This window comes from Carettochelys insculpta, chromosome 10 (genome assembly GCF_033958435.1).
Source record: "Carettochelys insculpta isolate YL-2023 chromosome 10, ASM3395843v1, whole genome shotgun sequence".
Taxonomy (NCBI): domain Eukaryota; kingdom Metazoa; phylum Chordata; order Testudines; family Carettochelyidae; genus Carettochelys; species Carettochelys insculpta.
In genome coordinates, this window is record NC_134146.1 from 51,409,731 (window position 1) to 51,429,781 (window position 20,051).

The 20,051-nt window shown below is 46.9% G+C and overlaps 1 protein-coding gene across 4 annotated transcripts in view; it reads right to left on the reverse strand.

The window, feature by feature from the left end:
- Positions 1-20,051, reverse strand: part of FGF12 (fibroblast growth factor 12) — a 286,688-nt gene that overhangs the window by 80,513 nt on the left and 186,124 nt on the right. For all 4 annotated transcript variants that reach the window (XM_075003963.1, XM_075003961.1, XM_075003962.1 and 1 more), the window contains one exon: positions 15,239-15,342. In XM_075003963.1, the coding sequence (XP_074860064.1) occupies positions 15,239-15,342 (104 nt within the window). The remainder of the gene's footprint in view (positions 1-15,238; positions 15,343-20,051) is intronic.

The window sequence follows — 20,051 nt, forward strand, 5'->3', positions numbered from 1 at the left end:
GCCCCGGCCCCTGTGGGGATGAAAGAATCTGAGATGTGTTTGGTTTAAATGGTTCAGGGTCTGATTCTGCCAGCCTTCCTCACCCTAATACCTGGCTCTATGAGATGAAGGGGGCAACATGTTGAGGAAGGTGCTAAGAACAGCAGAATCTGGCCCTTGGCTACAGCAGCAGCCCCCTCTGCTTTCCCAAGTGCCAGCATAGGCACTGGTACTTCATATTCATACCACCCTCCACCTCTCTGGGAGCGAGAGCAAGTCAGGCCCCAGGTCTGCTCAGTCCTTAGTTCTCTAGACCAAACTTGTCTCTGAGTATGGGAAAGACGCTGGTATCAGGGTAGAGGAGTTAAAAAAATCAAACCAACAAAAGCAGCGGCGGCAACAGGACACAGGAATGTGCAAGCTGAGAAAGCACGAGGCTGGGAGCAAACAGAATTAGAACCCAAGAGCGAACAAGTGAGAGCAAATAATAGCAGAAAGGAGACGGCTGCACAACAAAACAACAGATGAGCTTCATTCCAGGCATGAAGAGAGGCAGCTGCCCATGTACTAGACCCAAGAGATCTGGGCAGAGCGAGATGAGAGAAAACAGCTCTTAATCTTGGAAAGTACTGGCCAAATCAGGAGTTCTAACCTTCTCTGCAAACCACCACTTTTCACCCTCTGTGACTTCAAAATCTCCACTTTTTCCCTTCCTGTGACCCAGAGCTCAGAATTCTGGGTGCCACATTCCAGAACCCTTCACATTATTTCAGAAAAATCAAGTTAAAGCACATCTCCCCTTTTGACAGTACATTTCCTGAGAACTGTGTTGAAAGGACCTTGTGTATGGCTACAGAAGCAGAATTTACTTTCAGCACATAGGACGTTATCTTTCTTTTAAACAACATGGAGCAGAGCTGGTCAAAACGGTTTTCAGCAGGACCTTTTTGCTGAAGAAAACACAATTACATCAAAATCAAACCAGTTCCTGGTTCAGTTCAACATTTTCTGTAGGATAAATGCAAAATGAATCATTTCAACACAAAACAAAGAAGCAGTCCTGTAGCACTTTAAAGACTAACAATACAATTTATTAGGTGACAAGCTTTCATGGGACAGACAGATCAGTACTACAGGGCTGCTTTTTTGTATTGTGAAGATACAGGCTAACATGGCTACCTCTCTCAGACATTTCAGCACTCTCATCTCACTTTTGCTTTTTCGTTATATTAAAAAATCAGAATCATAGACATAGATGGTTTATCAGTTAAGGGAGATATTTCACATTTTATTTTATGGCTTGATATTATCAAAGCCAAATGTTTTAAAAACTTGAGTCATTTTATCAGAGCAAAAACAGATTTCAAAATACTGGAATTTTCTGGGAAATGCAAATTCTGGTCTCCAACCAGCTCTTTTATTCAGATATATACTCAAGAGCCATTCTTAGCTTAATACAGCGTCTGGTACATTCTCTAATTACACATGCCAAGCAAATATGGTCACTTCCTCAATCCCACCTCCAAGGAATCAAACAAGTGTAGGACTGGAAGGGACCTTGAAAGTTCATTCAGTTCAGTCCCCCACACTCCAGGCAAGACTAACTATTCCCTAGACCATTGCTGACAGGCGTTTGTCCAACCTGCTCTTACATCTTCAATAGTGGAAATTCCACAACCTCCCTAGGAAATTTGTCCCAGTGCTTACCCATCTGGACAGGACGTTTTCCCTAATGTCCAAGCTAAACTCTCACTTCAGCTGGGGGTCCAAAAAGGAAAACAGTAGGAAGAAGGAAAGGAATGGAAAGTAAGGCAAGAAGAAGAAGAAGGAAAGAGACCTGAAAAAAGGCCTTACCCCCAAGACCATGAGAGGCAGCAACCAGCATCCAGAGACTGATTTTGTCTGTCCAATGGGGAAGTCAGCCTGCTTCCATCAGGACTGGTGAGCATGACACTGAGTGCTTAGCATGTGTTCTGCTTGCCTGGTAATTGTCAATAAATAGAGAATAAGAATAGTACTGTGCAAGGCTTTTTCAGTGGCACGATCCTGCAGATCCGCACGGAATTATGCCCTGAGCCCTAGGAATTGGGTAAGGGAGGGAGTTTAAATTGACAGAGTCATACCTTGAGCCCCACAGATTGTGTAAAGGTGTGGCGGTCCCTGGAGTGTGGAAGGAATAAAGAAACTTGTGCGGGTAACAAGATCCACTTTTTTCACAACAGTGTCATACTGCTGACTCATATCTTGTGGCCCACTATGACCCCTAGATGGCTTTCCATAGTACTCCTTCCTGGGCAGTTATCTCCCATTTTTTGAGTATGCAAGTAATTGTTCCTTCCTAAATCGAGTACTTTGAATTTGTCCTTACTGAATTTCATCCAGTTAACTTCAGATTAGTGATACCCAGACGGTGGCTTGACTGCTACAGGTAGTTCCTTAATGTGTCTCCAGCACACTGGTGCAACAAATATTAAAACACTACGTGACATTTACTATCCAATCTAAATATTTAACCAAATGGGGTGCTGTTATTACATTATTAACTAACAGTCGATGAAATAATAATACTTGGTCAGTCACTATGTCGTGAGAATAATAAATACAAAAACAGTAAATGAAACATTGAATTCACAGTGGTGTGGCACTTTTGGGTAATGTTGATTGGTAATTTGGCTCCTGGGTCTGAGTATCACTGCTTCAGGCCATTTCTCTGGCTTGTCCAGATCCTACAGAATTTTAACCCTATCCTCCAGAGCACTCGCATCCCTTCCCAGCTTAGTGACATTCACAAGCTTTTATTTATATAACTGGTGAAGATGTTGAACAGATCCAGGCCCAGGAATGATCCCTGTTGAACCCCACTTGAAATGTCCTTCCAGATTGACCATGAACTACTGATTACTCTCTGAGAACGGCTTTCCAATTATTTATGCTCCCACCTTATCATATCTCCATCTAGCTTGTATTTCCCTAGCTTGGGTATAAAAAGGTCATGGGAGAGAGTATCAAAAGCCTTACCAAAGTCAATATATACCACATCTACTGCTTCTCCCCAACACCTAAGCTTGTCACCTTGACAAGAAAGCTTAGTCTTGACTAATCCATGCTATTACTTATCACCATATTATCTCTGAGGGATTTGCAGATTGCTTAATTATTTGCTCCATTATCCATCTGGGTACCGAAATTAAGCTCACTGGCCTGTAATTCCCCAGGTTGTTATTCATCTTTTTAATAGATGGGCACTGTATTTGCCCTTCGCCAGTCCTTTGGAATCTTTCCCATCTCCTATGATTTTTCAAAGACAAGTATCTCCACAGCTGAGATACCGAGTATTCTTGGAGCTATCTATCTATCGATTGAGCAATACATATAGATATCGACATATCTCAGGCCTGGGTGACTTGAAGACATCTAACTAGTGTATTTCAATATTTTTATCTTCTTCTTTCCTTTGTTTAGCCTCAGAAGCCAATTCATTTTTACTGGTGTTCACTTTGTCACCTTTTGGTGAAAACAGAAACAAAAAAGTCCTTTAGCAATTCTGTCATTTCAACATTTTCTTTTATTGTTTATTTATTTATTTATTGATCCTCGGTGAGTAATGGTTCTAGCCTGTCTTTGGTCCTCATCTTGCTTCTAATGTATTTATAGAATGTTTTCTTGTTCCCCTTTACGTCTCTAGCTAGTTTAATCTCATTCTATGCCACAATCTTTCTAATTCTGATCATACATATTTGTGTTACTTGTTTATATTCATCCTTTACCATCTGGCCTAGTGTCTACTGTTTGTAGGACTCTGAGTTTCATATCACCAAAGTTCTTTTGGTTAAGACAGGGTGGTCTCTCGCTATACTTCCTACCATTCCTATGCAGTGGGATAGTTTGTTCTTGTGTCCTTGATAACGCCTCTTTGAAAAACTGCAACTCTTGAAATGTTCTTCCCCTTAGATTTGCTTCCCATGCTATCTCACCAACTAACCCTCTGAGTCTGCTGAAGTCTGCCTTCTTGAAACCCATCGCTTTTATTTTGCTGTTGTCCCTTGTGCCATTCCTCAGAATCATGAACTCTACCATTTCATTATCACTTTCACCCAAGATGCCTGTGACTTACAAATTGTCAAACAGTTGTTCCCTATTTGTCAAAAATCAACCTAGAACAGCCAGCCCCTCCCCTAGTAGATTTCTCCACCTTCTGAAATTAAAAAAAAAAAAAAAAAGTCTCCAATACATTCCAATAACACGCCGTGCCATGTTATTTTCTGAACAGATGCCCGGGTACTTGAAGTCACCTTTCACCAACAAGTCTTGTGCACTGGATGATTTGGTTAGCTGTTCTTCCTGGCTAAGTAGTCTGCAGTAGACCCCCTGACATGCTATCACCCTTGGTTCCTACCCCTTTTATCCTTACCCAGGCCTGGTCTACACTAGGGAACAAAATCGATCCCAGATATGCAATTCTTGCTATGCCATTAGCATAGCTAGAATCAACCTACCAGCATCAACTTTGTTCCCTGCTGTAGATCAGGGCTCTTCAGGCTTGTGCCAATGTCCCGTACTCCACGTAGTAACATGGAGTACCAGGGTCAATGGCCGAACCCAGAAATATCAATTTTGCCGCATCTTCACAGACGCAGCAAAAGCAAACTCTGGCAGCTCAATTGCGGCGCACTGAACCCGCGGTAAGTATAGACATACCCCCAGAGACTTTCAACAGGACTGTCAGCTATGTTCATCTCAGCCTCAGTCCAAGTGGATACATTTTTAATATATAAGGCAACACCACCTCTCTTTTCTCCCTGCCTGTCCTTGAGCAGGCTGTACCCTTCTATCCCAATATTCCAGTCATGTGTGTTACGCCACCAAATCGCCGTGTTGCCAACTATGGCTCTATGCTTCCATGTGGAAAAGGAATGTGAAATCTTTTAAAAAAGAAAAACTTCTCTTGGGAGGGTGTGCTGGTGACTCCACCCGAAAAATCAGTAATATGCCCACCTTAGGAGTCACAGAGAATGCATTACACAGCACCAGTCATGGCCAAAAACACCTCTCTGAGGCATTAAACGAAGTCTAGTTTCAGAGCGGAGAATGAACTGATCCTGCTTCCCTCCCCACCGTTGCCAAGATTTCAACAGCTCCCACAGAAGCTGGAGACTCATGTGAATCCTGGCTCCACTGGAATCTATGAGAGTTCTGCCGTGGATGTGAACGGAGCCAGGATTTCACGTGCAGGTTTTAAGGCCAGAAGGATCCAGGTGCTCAGTTGTTATGACCTCCTGCCTGGCTCTGGATAATCAGCATTTCCTGCATCAAGGCCAAGAGCTTCTGCCTGAAGCGGTCTGCAGAGCCCACTGCTAGCCACACTGATCGAGATTGTTGTATTGTTTCCTTGTGCTCCCCTCATTGTCCTGCCTTGTGCCATGCTTAGATTGCAGGTCCAGGAGGGCAGGGACTGGGTTTTCTAATTCTGTGTTTGTGCAGAGCCTAGCATGACTAGGGCTCCTAGACTCTATGGCAAAACACATAAATAATACAATCATAATAAGCATGTATCTGTCAGTTATTGGGAGCTGCTGTTCCCTGCAGGGAAGGAACTGGCACAATGTGAACTGGTGTCTGATAATCCATGGAAATACTACCACTCCAACCTGTTAACCCACAGCCCTAAATCAGCATGTCTTCCATGGAGCCTATGACAACGGGATGGCCTCAGGGGGATTTTAAAGCTCGTGTTCACTACTGCCTGCCCTCCTGTCAGAGCAAAGGCCTTGGATGATGCACCCACTCCTTCGGGCTCAGAGACATAAGCTGCACCCGCAGGGTTCAATCAAGTGCTGTACAAGATTTGTTATCTGGCATGCATGGAGCACAGGGGTTGCTCATTAATCAAAAGGGCTGGTTACTTTAGCTTTTTCGCCAAATGCAAAAATGGCTAAGTGAGGTTATTTCATTTCTTACCCCTCTACTTTTTAACACAGTACTGCAACTTACTGCTTCTCTACTGCCTCAGGCCCATCAAACAGACAAGACTTTTGCAAATGCTGGATAATGATGCCGGACAGCTATCCACATTTTGCTGCTTAACCGAAGAGGGAATTGTATTGCTGTCTAAGGCAGACACTGATTAACTGAGCTTTCTGGATATTAAAGTGCCAGATTGCAAAGCTTGTACTGTACTATGCCCTTTCCTCCTTTCAGATTGAAGTTCTGTAACTAGTGGGACAGGTTAATCCCTGCTTTTAAATACCAAGGTGCTTGGTCTCAAGTGACTTGTTAATTCTGCTGCTGTGCTCTGTCATTTGCCAACGGTGCCTCTGGCAATGGGATGCACTGAATGGTGGTTTAGGAAGGGAGCTCTGTCTCTGACAAACTCTCCTGAAGTTCTGGTGTCTGATCCAGCTGCCCACACCCAGATTCTCACCCCATCAGTAGTAAGATGTCTGTGGGAGAGGTCCATAGGAGGCCTCTCCATTGTGCCAGGCAGGAGGCAAGGGAAAGCAGCAGGAGGGGTATGAAGGGACCAGCATTCTGCTCCTCTCCAGATGCAGTCTGCCTGCCCACGTTCTCTGGATCTACAGTGCCTTTGGGCACTGCTGTTGGCAAGGCATGATAACCTTTGGGTTGCACATACTGTAAGCCCCTGGGAACAAGCATATTGCCTCTCCCACGCTCTCTGAAGTGCTGAAGACACTGTCAACATGCAGCCAATCACAATAATGACTAATTGGCTGCGGTAAAAGCAGAGCCATTGGCCCTATCTCTGGGCGCAGAGTGGGCTGTCCCCAGGGAATGCTGGCTGACTTCCAGCTTTGCTTGCTGTAACAGTCAGCACTCTGCAAAGTTCAGCTAAGACGCTGATTTAACTTAAATGTCAAGTGACCTCTGGTCCTAACTGCCAATGCCCACACTAGAGAGGGTGCTGAGAGATGTGGACTCAGCAACACACCTAGGCTTACGCTTAATTTCCTTGCTGAACTGGGATCTAGGTAAGCACATTTAATCTACTATGGCTGGATTCTGCTGCCATAATTCATGCCAAGCTGCATTTTACTCCACTGATTTCAAGGGAGCTATTTGCACACAAGGCACCACACAATGTGAGTAAGAAGATCAGGATCCACCCCTTACGTAACACAGTTTCAAATACTTCAAGCACTTTGGACTTCCACAGTATCCCTGGATCCAACAGCAGAACAAGTCACCACTGAAATTTCCCATTGCTCAGTTCTGTGCTGTCACTCTTACTTCGATGGGCTTTCACCTCCTCAGTGATTTCCCTCTGCCCTTGGCCTCTTTAGTCCACCTGTGAACGACTGACCTCACCCCCCAAGCCCTTAGTCTGTGCCTGGAAAAGGCAGGCCTATCCCCATTCTTTCTACCTTTGACTTCAGTGGCAGCAGAATGCAGATCATAGAATCTAGGGTTGGAAGAGACCTCAGGAGGTCATCAAATCCAATCCCCTGCTGAAAGCAGGACCAATCCCAACCAGGCCTTGTCCAAAATCAAACCACTCATTAGGACAGAACTAATGTCAAACATGTCCTCCTCATAAAAACCTTCTCTGCACATGGAACAGTTTTTTATTTTTTTTTTATCCAGGAGGGTTGGTATTTATCCTCCATTCACCACTAGGGAAGATCATAACTTCAACTGCGTCTGTGCTGTCAATGACTTGTGCGTAGATCTCACTCCTGGAAAATAGCTATCCACTTTCATAGGTGAAATAAGCCACAAAGAATTGTGCTGGAATTCAACAACACCCACCTCAGGAGTTACACTGACTTTACACAGCAACAGTCCATGCACAAACACATCTCTGGGCAAACTCAGAAGCATTAAACAAAGTCCAGTTTCTGACCTGAGAGTGAACTGAGACAGGTACCCACCACTGTTCCCAAATGTTTAACAACTCCCACCCAAACTGGAGAGTCACATAAATCCTGATTTCTCTGGAATCAGTGGGAATTCTGCCATCGACATCAAAGTATCCAGGGTGTAACATGTAGGTTTTAAGGCCAGAAGGGATCCCCGTGCTCAGTCATTCCCACCTCCTGCCCAATTCTGGCTTTCGCAACAGACCAGCATGCTCTGCAGCTGTTGCAGGGATGTGGAGAAGAGGGGAACTGGGAGCAGAAAGGGGACCAAGGTTAGCATAACATTTCCTTCCATCTGAACCAATAGCTCTAAAAGGGATAGTATTCTAGTCAACATCCTCGTCTGATTCACATGCCCTGGGAACTCCCACATTCCAGGTGAGCGCCCTGTGCACTGAGTTACTGGCCGCCTCCGCAAGATCTTGAAGATCCGGGGGAGACAGAGGCACCAACATCAGTGTTCTGAAAAAGGCAAAGGGCGCCAGTATTGAGGCAATGGTCATCCATCAGCAATTCCACTGGGCTGGTCACACTGTCCAGATGCCAGACCATCGCCTCCCAAAACAGGTCCTGTTCTCTCAGCTGAAAAAAAAGGTACTGTAGTGCAGGAGGATAGCATTATAAGGACTGGCTGAACGATAACTTAAAGAAGTTCAATATTGGCATGGACACTTGGTGACACTCCCCAAGGATGGCTTGAAATGGAGACAAGCCCTAGGTGATGGTTCCCTTTATGCTGAACTGGCCCACCGACAACATGAGAAGGACAACAGATACAGGAGGAAGGAGAGGATGGCTTCCAGTCATGGTCAGTAGCCTCCCACCATACCTGGAAACATCTGTCCCTCACTTTAATAGAGCTTGTATAAGCCTCGTAAGGCCAAATATAGGCCTTATCAGCCACCAGAGGATTCACTGCTCGCACAGAAGAGGATCGTACTCGGCAACGAGTGATCACCATCGTCATCAGCAAGTTCTTGGGAGGCCTGTGGTTGAGTGCTCCCATTCATGCACAGAAATTCCGGCTTGACCTGATAAACCTTTCCAAGGAAAGTTTAATTGAAACACGTTTCCATGAAAAGCTCAGTTTCAACAAACTGGCATTTTCTGACGCACAAATCTTTGGCTGAAAGGTTCCAGATGAAGTGAGCATATGTTTGTCTGCTTCTCTTCACTTAGACCGTGCTCAGTTAGAGGGACCTGGCTGTCCATAGCTGGGGAGAAATGCCTCAGCAAACATGGATCCCTTTACTCACTGGCACAAGTGGGAAGAGTCCTGCCTGAATGCTTTGCTGATCCAAGTGCCTGACTTTGAACGGTGCGTAAATCTTGCAGAATCCTCGAGGGGTTCAAGCTATGTAGAAAACGGAATTCCCACTTCATGAAATATTTCAAGATTTGCCTTCATTCCAAAGGAATGAAACCCAAACATCTCAACGGGGCAATGTTCAACCAATCGATTTCCATTCCAACTTGTGTTACGTTCTAATGCATAATTTAAAAAAATCAAATCCACGTAACCTCAAGATGAAAAATCCAAACATTTTGATTTAAAAAAAAGTCAAATTGGAACATTTCAGTCTTGTCAGGACGCTTTGCTGCCCAGTCTTGTTCTGTAATGAAATTCTGCCAACAATCACTGTGCTTCTGTAATTTCCATTTCAACAGACTCTCACATTCTGACAAAGTATTTTCATGCAAGTGGTGTACAACCTGCACTTACGTGCATTGCACGGGGGCACACTGTGAAAGGGACCTAGTTCTTCACCTCTGCTTGTCCCAGGATTGGAAAAATAAACCTGAACTCAGTGGGCAATGTTCACAACCTGCAGGGCGGGAAGGAGGGTGCCTCCTTCTGCACTAATCCCTCCATCTGTCCTCTTGATAAATAGCCAGCCAGGAAATCGGGGTTGTGTCCTGCTGCCACTGCTCTTGTCATCAGACACAGATCACGGAAGCCTCAGCTTTGAAAAAACAGCTACTCTGGTTTGAAAGGTTTAAAACTAGTTCATCTGACAAGTCAGAGGCACTGGACAGCCCTGATCCCCGCTCCTCAGTGCCCCTCCCAGCAGTATGCTAGAAATGTTGTTCAAATACCTGCCCCTAGGTTGAGAAGCGAAATGAGGAACTCTTGTCTGAGACACTGCAGCCAGTTAGCACTTCCCATGCCTGACACCACCAGCCTTTCTCTAGGCAACAGCAGAGACTAACAGAGTTGGACACTGGAGCATTGCAAAGTTGATGCACAACCCCTAGAAGCACTTCATCAAAGGAAAAGACCCCACAGTTCTACTGACAGCTGGGTTTATGAGGTTCCGCGTCCAGAGAGAGCTGAGCTGGGGCTGATAGGGAAGCTGGACTTCAGGGACACCGGATACATGGCAGCAATCAATAAGTTTTCCCGATAGAACTACGCAGAGCACAAGCACCCTCATACGCCGGCTGCAGTTTGCTGCTGGGTCACAGGAAGCATGAAGATACTGTACCTAGCTGGCAGGTTTCACAAAATTGTACTCTGGGGGAGATTAAGTAAAGTATAACCACAAGAGGCCCAAAGTGACACATACTTAGGTGTTAAAATATACACCAGCCAATTCCAAGAGCGATGTAGTGCTCATTGATTTTAGCTGATGACCTTAAAATGGCATAAATAATAGTAATAAGAAGTGTGCTTTTTTGCGAAAAAAAGAGGAGCTGGTATTCAGCTGGCTACCTGCCTCCGCCTCCCCCAAAAATCCTATGGCTGGAGCTGCCAAGGTACCGGTACTCAGTGCTGGCAAGTACCAGCACAAAAAAGCTCTCGTGATAACTCTAGTGGTAAAATAGTTATGGCAATAAAGGAAGATAAAAGCCCTGTTAATACACACATTTCCCTGGTTGCTTGTTTATTATTATGCAAGACCTGTTTGCTCTGCAAAACGATAGAACAGAACAAAAAGGCAGAGGAAGAAAGGAAAAAAAAGATACATAGAGCTTGCAGGATGAGATGGGTTTTGTTGTTGGTCAGGCTTTTTATTGTGCATAATCATCACACCTGCATTAGCAATAATCTCAGCAGGGACTGGACCTGTAATTTCTTGCACTTCAAACTCCCCATTTTATATGATAAATGCACACTGTGCCCTGGTAAGCAGCCCCGGCTTTTCTCATGGAAAGTCTGTTACAGTTTTCATAATCACTCCAGTAAATAAATCGTGGATTACGATTTCCCATTTCCAAAATGATTAGAATTCTGAGTTAAGCAAGAGGGAACGTGTGTGATGGCAGTACATCCTCTCCAGTGAGAAACAGACGCATTATGGACTTGGGACCAGACTGGTCCCAGCTCTACCTCCACTGAATTACACACAACAGAGAGGGAGAAATCAGTTTAGCACATACAGAGGAGACCAATGAGCCTGACGAGGTACTTCTGCTCCATGTGGACTTTCCCAGTAATAGCATGATGCCCAGAACTTTTCACATACAAAGTGCTCTGAAGTCATCATCTTTATTATCACGGTGCTGAGATGCTCCAGTCATGGACCAGGCCCCTACTGTGCTAGGCCCTGTACAAACAGAGCAAAAAGATGATCCTTGTCCTAAGGCGTTTATTAATTATTTCATCTGCACCACACTGCCGTGAGGAACATAGACAGACATGTTACCCCATTTTACAGCTGGGGTGAAGAAGTTTTAGAGGGTGAGTGACTTTTCCAAGGTCACCTAGGAGTCAATGTCAGCACTGCAGTAGCTATAGCTTAGCAGTGATTCAAAAACAGTACTTTATCCTATTTGTGTCTTCGTAATACATGTGGATATGGTATAAACTGTAATGAGCATGAGTCTGGGCCAATGTTCCCTCTACCTTTTTTCCATGCATGTGGAAATTTTCTTACGTGCACCAGGGCATGTGCAGCTGTGCACCAGAAGTAGAAACACACGATGCCAGCTGTAGGTGCTCCGCTAGTCAGCTGGGTGGTACCTGAATCTCTCCTGGGAGGCTGCAGAAGAGCTCAGCTTACAGGGAATGCTGGGCTGAGCTGACTGTCAGAAGCCTGAGAGGAGAATCCAGAATGAGCCACGGTGTTCTCGTCAACAGATGCTGAGAACCTTGCTGCACTTCCATGCTGTTTGCAGCTGCCCGGCATCACAGGCCAGCTCCCTGGGGAACATGCCAGAGAGTCTGTGAACATGGGCTGGGGACTAGATTTTACATTCCTCCATGGGAAAAGCCAGATGCCCTAATTAACATGGGCTTGGTTGTTATGAGTACTCAACATTGGCAACTGCAACAGTTTTCGGGGGCAGTGATAAGCCTGTCTCAAAAAGCAGGCCCTGGGAGTCCAAACAGGCCAGGTGCTGAGGGAGTCAACTTTTCTATCCTGAAATGCGTAACGATACAGTCTTTGAAATTTTGGACTCTTCCAGGTCTAGAAGCAAGTGTGAATACGGGTTAGGGTTTACTTTCTAGTGGGGAAAGTATCCAACTTCTAAACCACATGACCGTGGCCACACTCTGGTGAGGTTTAAAAGCAGTAAACCTGTTAGAGGCCCAGGGCTGAATTTTGCCTGGTCTTTGCAATTTCCTGTACTTCTCCCCTGAGTCGTACCCCTCCCTCCTCCACAAACGCATACAATGCTACATGAACCTCTGGAACTCGCTGCCACAAAATATCAGAGGCCAAGAGCTCAGCAGGATTCAACAGAGGGTTGCACATGTGTATGGATTATGGCGACATCTCTAACAGCATGAGGCATGGGGAACAGATATGGTTAAGAGTTACAAACCCTTCAGCTGCCTGGCCCTGCCCTGCAGACATTGGGAAGACACTTCTCTCGAGGGCTGGTTATACTGAAGTTATACCTGAGAGGGCTTCTTGCATCTTCCTCAAATGCAGCCGGTGCTAGTCGAGACCAACTAACACAGACTCTACCTGAAGCCCTGGAATTCTTTTCTGGTGCAAGCAGATGGGAATGCTATGAAGTCAGTGGAGCGTATTTACAGCAGCAGCAAATGCAGGCTCCTGGGAGCAAAGGAGGAGGCATTTCCCTTGCCTGCTGGTCTCCTGAGGATCAGCAAACAGGGGAGGCAACCACGGGGGCAGGGTGGAACTGGGTGAGTGAACAAAGTTTAAAAAAAAAGCATCATTAGTCCCATATTCCAAATCATTGATCACTGCCACTAGGACACCAGGTATGTAACTGACTGCAAGCTACACACATCAGAGGAAGAGAAAAGCTTTGGCTTATGGTCCTACAGGCAGAAGAATAAAGACACTGTAGTTAGTTATCAGGGAGACAGGCCTGAAGGAACCTTTCAGAGCTGTATGCCAGTACCATGTGCTGACCCAGCCCTTAGAAGCAGCAGCTGCAGTCAAGATAGAGCTGGGTGAGCAAAGTAATTGGCAGCTGAATCCCACTGCTACAGAACCTCAGCTCCAGTCTTTATCTTTGACATTTGGAACCAATTCAACCCACTGTCCTTGCTGTTAAGATGACAGAGCCACCCCAGCTCTAAATACCAGGCTTCATTTGCCTCCCACTTACAGCCTGGTCCAAAGCCCACGGAAGGGCTTGATAAATTCAGTGGGCTTTGGCTGAAGCCTACGCTGCTGTCAGTCAGCTCTCCAGAGACACAGGAGCCAGCCTGGCAGAGAGCGGGTGTGGGAGGGAAGCCAGGCCCCAGGAGCGAGGGATGTGAGGCCCAGACATCTCCATGAACTGCAAACAGGAGTTTGCTTCCCAGCAACGTTTTGTTCATGAAACAAACAGTGTCATTCTTACTGCCACAGACAGCTGAAGACTGTCACACCCCCAGCATGTCGCCACGCCCACGCCACTCGTCCGGCTTCCCCCGACCATTCTGGGGGATTTGTAGAGTAACACAGTCAGAGGGAAGCTCTTTGCTTGATGCGCTGAGCCAGATCCTCAGTGGGTGTAAATCAGCAATGTGCCATCACACTATACTCCTCTACAGCAGTGACAATCGGGGCTGCTAATGGTAAGGGAGCTCGTCTGATCGAAGGGAAAGTGCCTTATTTTGGAGGCACTGCATCCTGCCACCCAGTCATCAGCTGTTCTGGCCTTGCCTGTCTGCCTCCAGCTCTTCCTCACCCCTTCATACGCCCCATGAACAGCGGCGAGACAGCCCTCTCCTCGGAAATCCAGCTGCCAGGCACTGCTGACCCTTAGCAATTCCTGCAGCTTGCTTCCACTACCTGGGGACAGAACTGGTCAAAGAAATGGGCACAATTTTGAAAGGCTCCAGGGACATTTCCCCCTTTGCTGTCAGTTTTCAGACCAACTCTACCTACAAACTTCTTGACGACTCTCCCTCCTTGTAATTATTTTACTCTGACAAGATTTCGGAGCTCTTGCTTCTCTGAAGGGCCCCGCCTAGAAGCAGGCCTGATCTTGCACGGAACGCCACTTCTGTTTAAATTACACAATCCGTGTTCCCGGTGCAGCGTATTGTTTCCGTCCAGCAGACCCAGTCATGGTTCAGGACCCCCGTGCACTAGGCAGATGGTACAGACCCAGCCTGAAAAGATGACCTTTCTGATCCCAACCAATAACACAACTGTCGAATTCTTCTACAGCTCTGTTCACCCCCAGATCTCAGAGCGCTTTGCAAAAGAGGTCAGCAGCCTGGGAAACCGAACCGACTGATTTAAAAGGACGCATTTGATTAGCCTTAATATTCCCTTCTGCGTTGAGCCACAAAAGAACGGGATAACCAGAGAGCTGGCTGACTGATCCCCTTCTTCCTCCTGGCAGCCACCCAGTCTTGAAAACTAACACGTGCTCCCCAAGTATCCTGCCACACTAGCACAAAGCCTCATACTTTCCTACCAGAGAGCTCCATCAGCCTAAGGCAGCATGTCATAGGTAAGGCAGGAGAGGTATTTGTAATGTTATTTCAAGCGTAGGCTATTTCTAGCAAAGAACTGCCTATTGAATAAATCACTGTGAATCAATTATTTACTTTAAATGAGAACCTGATGAATAACTTCATGCCTTTTAATGCCATCTACAAACGTTATTGGGGAATTAGTCAGTGAAATGTGTCTCATAGATCTTTTATACAGTGTGCAAAAGAGCACACACACACACAGAGAAACTGTGCTCAGATCCAGAATAACTCCACTGAAATCAACAGAGTTACTCTGGTGTGGGGAGCAGAACAGGATCCATTCTGATCAGAGTCACGGGTGGTTACCAGGGTGAATGCCTCGGAAGGCAAGGTGCGGCCATACTGATGTAAAACCAGAACAGACCAGCACATGGCAAGACCTGAGTTAAGCGACCATCCAAAGCCACTCACAAATGTGTGCCTTGTGGCAGCGCCTGTGATACCAGCTTGCATGATGCACTCCCAAGTCACTGAGGTGCAGAGTACTTACTGAGCTGTAGAGATAGCCCTCTCCGTTCATGGCGACATAGAGGCCTGCCTTCACCCCCTGGATCGCCACCACACGCAGGCCCACAGGAATGAGATTGAAGAGGGCTGCAGTTGGGAGAAGAAGCGGGGAAAGGAGCGGTTACTCAAGATCATCCTTCTGTGTGGTCTGTGCTCCCTGTTTTCACTGTCATCTGCTTCCCCCACCCCTTTTCAAAAGAAGTAGAGCTGCAAACCTCTCCAGGCATTTGCAGCTCCAGGGGAGCACCAGTGACTTGGGTCTGTCCCACGAAAGCTCACCCCCAATAAACCATTTTGTTAGTCTTTAAAGTGCTACAGGAGTGCTGGTTTGTTTTGCTGGGGGCCAGGCAGGGTTGTAAAAGCTCACGTCTCTCTGTACCCAGGAAACCTACATGCAACCTGTCATCCATCTGATCACGGCTATCCACACAATAAAACGGCTGGACTCCAGTGCCTCCAGGACACAAGTCGCTCTGGGCTGGGCAGCATGAAAGGACAAGATTCTGCAACGCCCCGTTTTCCTGCCACGCTATTGAGTCCAGCATCACAGCCACTGCCATCCTGAGACATTACAGAAGTAACGTTATTGCTGTGGACTCAGCGAGACGACCTCTCCCCATGCTTGGTGGTGTTTCTGCTATGGTTTGTAATGTAACAGGGTCAGAAAGCCTACTGGTATTACTGTATTAAATATTGAGACATTGATTGTTTCTGCCATTGCTATCTGTAATATGAGCAGCAGAGATACCCCAGGTGAAACCAGGGGCCCACTGTGCTGTAGGTGCTAGTGTATGTGCAGGAAAAGAGGATCTCTGCCCCAGATAGCTTACATTCTAGCTAGACTAGACAGAAGCTGGGAAAGGCCATCACGCCACAGAAATGAAGTGACTTCCTCAAGACCCTGCAGGAGGTCAGTGACACAGCAAAGAGAACCCAGGTTTTCTGAATTACTGCTGGCTACTCTATCCACCGGACCACAATGCCTCTCCCATTAAACAGGTGTAGAGCCCCAGTTAGGGACTGTCCCTCTGCGAGAGCACAGAACTCCCACCTGTACCCAGGACGAGTCACATAACATCAGATATATCACTTTTGTGAGCATTACTAGTGACTCTCTCCAACCTTGGGCCAGAGATTACCGGGGTGGTGGTGAGAAGACTGAGCAAATGCTTCTCGTGTAAGTTGTTTTAAATGTATTTATTTATTCGTTCACAAGCTGTCCGTTAGAAGTTTCTCCAGGGGTTTAAAATGTTCCAATTAGTCCCGGGGAATGTATGAACGGGTACAATGCAGGGGAGACAGTCAGCGATCAGTGGTGTGTCATTTCCCAATGGCTTTGCTGTTTATGATACAGAATGCCCTCGATTTAGTAGCCCCTGATTTAACAGACTTGGGAAATAATGGATGCTGTCCACCGCTGCCCCTCTCCAACTCACCAGAGCCACTGCTGCTTGGGCTGCCAGGGCTGGAGGAGCTTTGCAAGGTGCCCCTAGTTTGCAAATTTGGATTTAACAAACTTTCGGCATTAATGAACACCCCGTCATCCATTAGTCCATTAAATGGAGGGTTATGGCACAGCTATTGCCCTACATTTACCTAATCATTTCTATATTTTAAAGAAAACTGGCATAATAGCCTGGCTAGCGAAGCCCTTTGTAAAGTGAGCTCAGCACAGTATGACTGGATGAACCCTTTTATCCACATACCAGTCATCTTTTTCTCATACACACACACACTCTCTCTCTCTCTCTCTGAGATGCTCCCCTCCCATGGAAGCTACCTATGCCCCAGCATGCTAATGATTCCGTGTTACCACAACACTGATCGTTAAAGTTAACTCTGGTGTAACAGCTAAATAATTCAGGCCTGAGTCTTACGATGTCTTCCTCGGAGACTATTTGCATGCACACGTGCTGAGCAGGACACATGGCTGCAGCTGCCCCAGGAGAAAACGCACTGTCACACAACAGAACTCCTTTTCTGCAGGAGGCCTGTGAGCAGGGCTCCCTCTCATTTTCATCATCCACAGGAAAAATGCATTTTGTTATGCGCACCAAGGCATGTGTGGATGTGCACCACCAATAGAAACTGGCTCCTGGCTGTGGGCGCTCTGCTAATCAGCTAGGTGGGACCTGGAGATCTCCTGGGCAGCTGCCCAACTGCTCAGCTTACAGGGAATGCTGCCTGGGAGCCAGCTGCAAACTGGAGGAAGAAAAGAGCCTGTTTAGACTGTTCGCCCACCGAGCCTGTCTTCAGTGATCTCCTCAGGCTTGAGTCTCCTTCACCCCTCAGTGCAAACCAGGGATAAAACCACAGACGGTCACTGGAGGTGCTCAGCTGTACGAGAGAGCAATCGGACCCCCTGCATTAGGGAATCTGGGAATTATTCTAAGCATTATGGGAAGGTCAGGTCTGCAGGTGGGACAGCCCTCTTTGTGTGGCCCCTAGGACCCACTGCTGGATATGGCCCTGTCCAGGGAGCCACACCTGCTGGTGGCCCCACTTTCGCAAAGCCAGGCTGGGAGCCCACTGATGCAAAGATGCATGTTTAAGTGGTTTCCTGAAAGAGAGAGAGAGAGAGAGAGGCCCTCAGTGGGAGGCAGTGTCTAAGGTCAGCGTGCAGGGTAAGGGTCAGAGAGCTGCTGCTGTCTCCATCTGCAGGCCTGGGGCATCCCTGCCTGGTCCGCACTCGGGAACACTTCCCACTGGTGTAACTAACGCTCAAGGGGTGGTGCACACCCATCACACAGGCGCCCAGGGTGAAGCTCCCTTATCCAGGCATGTGTTTGCTGCTGTCGCTTTGGCAGGCCGGCGATGCTCCACAGCCTCATTTAATTAGTAAGTCTATTCATAAGCCACCCCCCACCCTCCCCCTTTGTAAAACACTGAAAAATGGAGCAAATCACTACCGATAATGAAGGCAAACAGCCGTCATCATTCACTCCCTACAGCTAATTCGTCTTATGTAGGAAACCTGCCTCACAGACCAGTCGTTTGGCAGTGAGGGTGACACCGCCCAAGATCAATGAGCCAAAGTATCCCCAGGAAACCTACTGGTGTTTGGAATCCTTCCCTCCCGCCCCCATCCCCACGGTAAATCAGATGCTATTAGGTGTAAAGCATCATCCCTGTGTTTTAGGTAAATGCACCAAGGGACTGCACAGTGGGTGGCCAAATCCTGGGAAATGAGGTGGCAGCACTTTTCTGGAAGGAATTTCTACACGAGAGCAGGATCCCTGGCGAGCATCAAGATTGTGTTTGTGACTAAATCATGTTTCTATTTAGGGTAAGAGGCTAGAGCTTTTTCCCCTTGGTATTTGTCCAGAACAAGGATTTGCAGCTGAAAATCTGAACACAGCTAAGCAGACTGGAAGCAGGCCCGATTCTCCCCTCAGACTGGTGAAAGCCAGAGGTAAATGAAAGGAAGTCAATGGGCTAGTTACCCCATTGGCATCAATGGCCCAACACTTCTTTACACCACTTGAGAATCTACCCAAGTTAATTTGGAAAAGTAGACTGAGACGAGAATGAGGCCCATTGTGCAATCTAGATGTTCAGCAGGGATGAACTGGAGTAGGTCAATCAGAAGAGCTATGCTGATTTACACCAGCTGGGGAATTGGCCCTGTGAGCGCAAGACAAAGCAGTGAAATCGACGACCTGTAGGGGATCTAATTCCCCCTCTCCTGCAGCAGGATTACGCTGGCATATCAATGGGTAAAACAGCTCTGGCGCAGCACTGGGGCCACGGGACAGGAAGCAGGGCCCTGGGAGTGATACTGATGAGTCTAGTAAAAGATTATGCCACTCAGAGGGCAAAAAAAAAAAAAAAAAAAAATCAACACAGCCTAAACGGTGACGGGTGACCCTGACTGTCCTTCTGACCAAATCTGGGGTAAGAACATCATAATATTCATAACACAGGTATGGGCCCAAGTTCTCCACTTGTATCTGGGATAGTCCCATTGACTTAAAAGGAGAGGCAGTGGAGTCACTCAAGAGCGAGCGAGAAAAGAACCTCTTCCGTGACTTGACAGCATCACCCGAACTGCAAGGCCGAGGTTGCCAGTGCACTTAGGGCTCTTTAGCTGGCTGCCTATTCTAATGCTGTGGAATCTTGGTTTCTATTACACCCCCCACCAAACCTGAGTTTCTCCCAAAACAGACACATGAAGATGGCACCAGATCCATTAATTTGAAAATTGTTCAAATATTAGCACTTCCCCTTGTTTAAATAACTGGATTTTCGTTACACGTTTTAATTACATCGGTTGCATAGAAAGGATGTGTCTCGTTTCATTTTAAATGTTTGTCTGGCCAGAGTAAACCCACATTGTGCAAGCCACAAAAACATAGCTCCCTTTCCTAACGTTAAGCCACCTGCCCCTTTGAGCTCGTAAAACGGTGACGTATGGAGCATTCTTTATATGGTTAAGTTACAGACCTCGGCCTGAGGCAACAAATGTCTGGTCTCAAAGGACTCTCTGGGGGTCTGTCTTGATAGTTCCCCTGCGCACTCGCAGAGAGAGTGAATCACACAACCCTTGTGTGTTTCACCTCCTGACGTGAGAGTTTTACCCCCAAGCAGAAGGGGGCTGTGCGATTCTAAGCCCAGGCGCTGACTTCCCCTCTAGCTGAGAGGTGCTGGACCCCTGTGGCCACCCCAGGCCCTGTTCCCACTCCACCCATTTCCCTGGGGCGTTTGCCCTGCCCCAGCTACACCTGTGCCCCATGCCCATTCCCCTGGAGCTTCCAGAACACCACAAATCAGCTGACTGGCGGCACTCTGTAAGCAGC